This window comes from Gavialis gangeticus, unplaced genomic scaffold (assembly GCF_001723915.1).
Source record: "Gavialis gangeticus isolate Ggan-Ray unplaced genomic scaffold, GavGan_comp1, whole genome shotgun sequence".
Lineage (NCBI taxonomy): Eukaryota > Metazoa > Chordata > Crocodylia > Gavialidae > Gavialis > Gavialis gangeticus.
Window position 1 is genome coordinate 46103427 of NW_017729029.1, and position 3893 is coordinate 46107319.

Here is a 3893-nt window from a genome sequence, read left to right on the forward strand (position 1 = left end):
GGCGGGGGGTCGGGCTAGAAGATCTACTAGGTCCCTTCCGACCCTTAATCTATGAATCTATGATTAGGGTAGGTTTGTCTGCTGTCCCCAAGACTCAGACAAAGTAAAAAGGTCTTGAGTTTGTGTGCAACCTGATTTGCTGCAGCCCTTTATCATCTAATCACCACCTGGGTACCTACACATCTAGAAACCTTTTCTTCTCAGCAAGGGTGCCATCCCAACCATTACGTTCTGTGGATGAGCAGGTTCAAGGAGTGGAGACCCGAGAGCCTGGCTCTGTGCTGATAGCCTGAGGCTCCTACCAAAGTTCACTGGTTATTTTCTATATTTTGAAAAGAATGCATTACGAGTGCCTTGCAGGCAAAAGCAATACAGCTAGACCATGGAATTAAAAGAGCAATTAAAGTCCATCTGGGATTTAAAAAAAGAAAACGCCACAAAAAGGTTCCCCACACAAAAGCCTAGACACTAAAAAAAAATCCAAGATGTACCATTTCCTGGTCCTTTTCCCATGAGCAGGTAACAGAAGTAGGTAAACCATCCCCCAAAAGACAAAACAGCTTTACCTCTAAATAACTTAAAGGTCTTTTCTCTTTCAACTGGCAGCTGTGGAGAGTGAGCCTCTCACCTGAGAAATGTCTTGGGAGGAGGGTGCAAGAGGAATGGAGAGGGGTGGTACTGTACCAGACAACACCTCCTTGGGCACTGTGTTGAAGATGCTTTGTTTCAGTAAAACTACCAATCTAAGCCTCTCTGAAATAAGATAGGTCATTACTACACTGAGTAATAAGGGAGTGAGTCTGTAGGTTCTCCAACTAGATGATCTACTCAGGTCCCTTCTGACCCTAGAAACTATGAAACTAGACTCCCATATTCTTGAAAGTTATTTTCTGACCATTTTGTCTCTATTTTGAGACAGAGAAAGGAAGGGGCAGAGAACCTCAACAATGAATATCCTCTTCAACCATTTCGAAGTTTAGTGGGGATGTTATAATTGTTGTAACCTCTGTGCATAAAGCCTACCGCAATTTTATTCTCAGACAGAGGGTCCAAGTTCAACACCTTGTTGTGGCCCTAGCTGTCATGCGAGACAAAAATCAGGCACAACCTGGAATGCTGCCATGACAGCAAACTGTAGTACCTTGTTACCTCATCCACCTGGATGAACAGTCCATCTCATAATGGGAAGTAATTGAATAGTCTTCAGACAAGTGTGGCAAGCTGTAACATAACTCACACTATTGTGCCTCATTTGGACTGTGATCATAGAACCTGGAGTCAAGTTTGCACTGCACTGGCAAAGCACTCTGCTTCGTCTTGTGCCCTCATTGCACTATTCACTCAAAGCATGCACTTTGGGGAACAGTCAGCCCAAGTTTCTCTTACTGTTCTAACAATGCTAACTGGGCTTCTTTGCAAGTCTGTTGGTGAATCTAGTTTGCAGGGATGTTACGAGTTAGCTGTAAAGAGACATTTCCAAAAGTGTGATGCATTTTTTTTTTTATTTAGTGTCATCAGTGCAATAAACACCAGTTCTACCACCATTGTGCCATCACTTCTCCAACTAAATCTCACACAAATACAATAGTATACAGCAGACTCAATCAAAGCAGAGTATTTTCCCACCTTCAAAGACAGACTATGATGAAAGAGATTAGACAGGAGAGAAAGCACAACTATTACAAATAAGCAATTACTACTGAAGAATATACTTGCCTGTTGTTTTGTTTTGGAAGACCTGAGAAAAGCAGTCTATTACAACAGTAATTATTGCCCTCAAATCAGCTTGGACCCAACCTTTCCCCAGCTTCAAGTGTAACAGGTAGGCGAAAATGTAGTACGTCTTTAGTGCCAATGTACTTTCCATTAATATACTGATTCGACAGAGTTGAATGCAAGGCTCATGTTCTTCGCTGGTGTTACGAATATATACACGCGCAGGTATATAGTCTTATTTCTTTCCTATATAATCTACTAAAACAATATTCAATTTGACAACATGTTTACAAACATAAATCAAAGGAAAAATGCAAGTACAGGGTGGAGAAGGAGGGAAGGGGAAAAAGAAAAATCGAACAACAAAACAGCTTAATTACTATAAAGTCCACTGCTGAAATAATACTAGCATACATAGAGAAAACAAAACTTCACTGCAAAGGGGGGGGGGTCTATGCCTCTTGGCATTACATACTTTGAGGTACATAATGAGGTGCAGGATTAGGTGAGGTAATATAGCCGACTTGATGCAACTGTCCAGGATTTACAGTGTTACGAATTCGTGGAGAATTATTATATGATGGATTTACTGGATGCCAAGGACTAACATAATGATAGGTAGGTACTATAGACACGCAAGAGTCGAACCCAGGTAGAGGTGGCTGGCCATATGGATCTGGCACAATTGGGTAATACACTGTCCCGTGGGAAGGAGGTGGAGGCTCTGCATTTTGGAAAGAACCTGAAAAATACATAATTAGCATGTTTAAACATTTTATACAGTCTGTATTCATTATAGACACTTGTTATGATATAAACCATACTGAAAATAGATAGTTACATAAAATGTTTATGCCCATTTGATCTGCACACTGGAAGAGGTGGCAGTCGTCCTGGGTCCTGAATTAGTCTGAGAAGCACTTGACACTGCTAAGCCTTGTTACCCATTGTTTGTACTGTGCTGTCTGAACTTTTAGAGGAGTTGAAGAAAATAATGCAAGACTTAGGAAAATTAGGTTTTTCATTAAAAACAAGACAAAAAAAATCTTTCTACAAAAAATCCCACCAAAATTTTAGGTTGATAGATTCTTGCACTGCCCCAACAGAATAGCTTACAACTACAGGAGAACTGGAAGCCCCCTGTATTTGCCACTAAGCAATTCATCGTATGGGAGGAAAGATCTACTGTCAGAGAGGTAAGCTTGCTTCTATCACCTACTCCATTTGTCCAGCGAACAGACACTATAATGAGTTGGACATCTGGCATGTTCTACTTGTTTAGCATGATCCCTTTTCCCCATTAAGTACAAATAAACCTATAGACTTCTTATAGAATGGATGGGCTGAGCTTAGGGTTGCCATAGCTTCATATGCAGTAGGACAGCAAGTTATCTAGATAAGGTTTATTAACAGCCAATAGCCATGTTCCTAATCTATTTTCTTAAAAACATATGGGGGAGAAAAAAAAAAAGCTCACAGGACAGATGTTTACCACAAACTAAGAAAGATCTACTTACCCCACTTCACAAAAAATTCTTAACCCACCATTAAAGAATCCCAACAAAATACTGTCATACAACCCTACCTCAAAACACCTACAAGTTTTCATCAGTTAATTCAAGAGAGACTTATGAAACCAAATCAATAGGTCCCTCATTACACAGGAATTTTAAACTGCTCCCCTGTGCTACATTTAGTTGGGTTTGCCTCCCTTTTCACTTGACAAAAAGAAAGAATTAAAGCCAATAGAGCTAAAAGGAAAAAAATAAGAGCGCTACTATTAACTACATGGTGGCAGTTGATAGGTGAGTGATTATAAGAAGTGTTTCTGTAACAGCTGACAAGCGCAAACACACAGCTTGAACACTAACCATTTGCTGATGTATCCAGAGGAACTTGCCGGACATCATTTCTCCCCATGTCAGGGTATATCTGGGGTACTGACTGATCCACCATGGGTGCAGGTTCAGTATACGCTGGGTAAGCTTCTACAGATGGTGGTGGCGGTGGTACCTGTTGCATGTATACCATGGAGTGCCAGCAGCTCTGATGATAATACTTGAGAAATTCAAGGCAAAGAGAATTTTTAAAAGGAGATGTGCAGATTGCTTATCTACTATCCTACAGCTCTTAACATTTCCAGAAACAGCAAGAAGTTTTGTTTCCCCCCCCCCCCC

General features: G+C 40.7%; 1 protein-coding gene across 1 annotated transcript in view; it reads right to left on the reverse strand.

Annotated features, from left to right (window-relative positions):
- Nucleotides 1–1492: 1492 nt before the first annotated feature.
- Nucleotides 1493–3893, reverse strand: part of ALG13 (ALG13, UDP-N-acetylglucosaminyltransferase subunit) — a 66832-nt gene continuing 64431 nt past the window's right edge. Inside the window, exons 23-24 of the mRNA XM_019521519.1 lie at nucleotides 3588–3774; nucleotides 1493–2458 (exon numbers count right to left, since the gene is read on the reverse strand). Of these exons, the coding sequence (XP_019377064.1) occupies nucleotides 2184–2458; nucleotides 3588–3774 (462 nt within the window). The 3' untranslated portion in view covers nucleotides 1493–2183. The remainder of the gene's footprint in view (nucleotides 2459–3587; nucleotides 3775–3893) is intronic.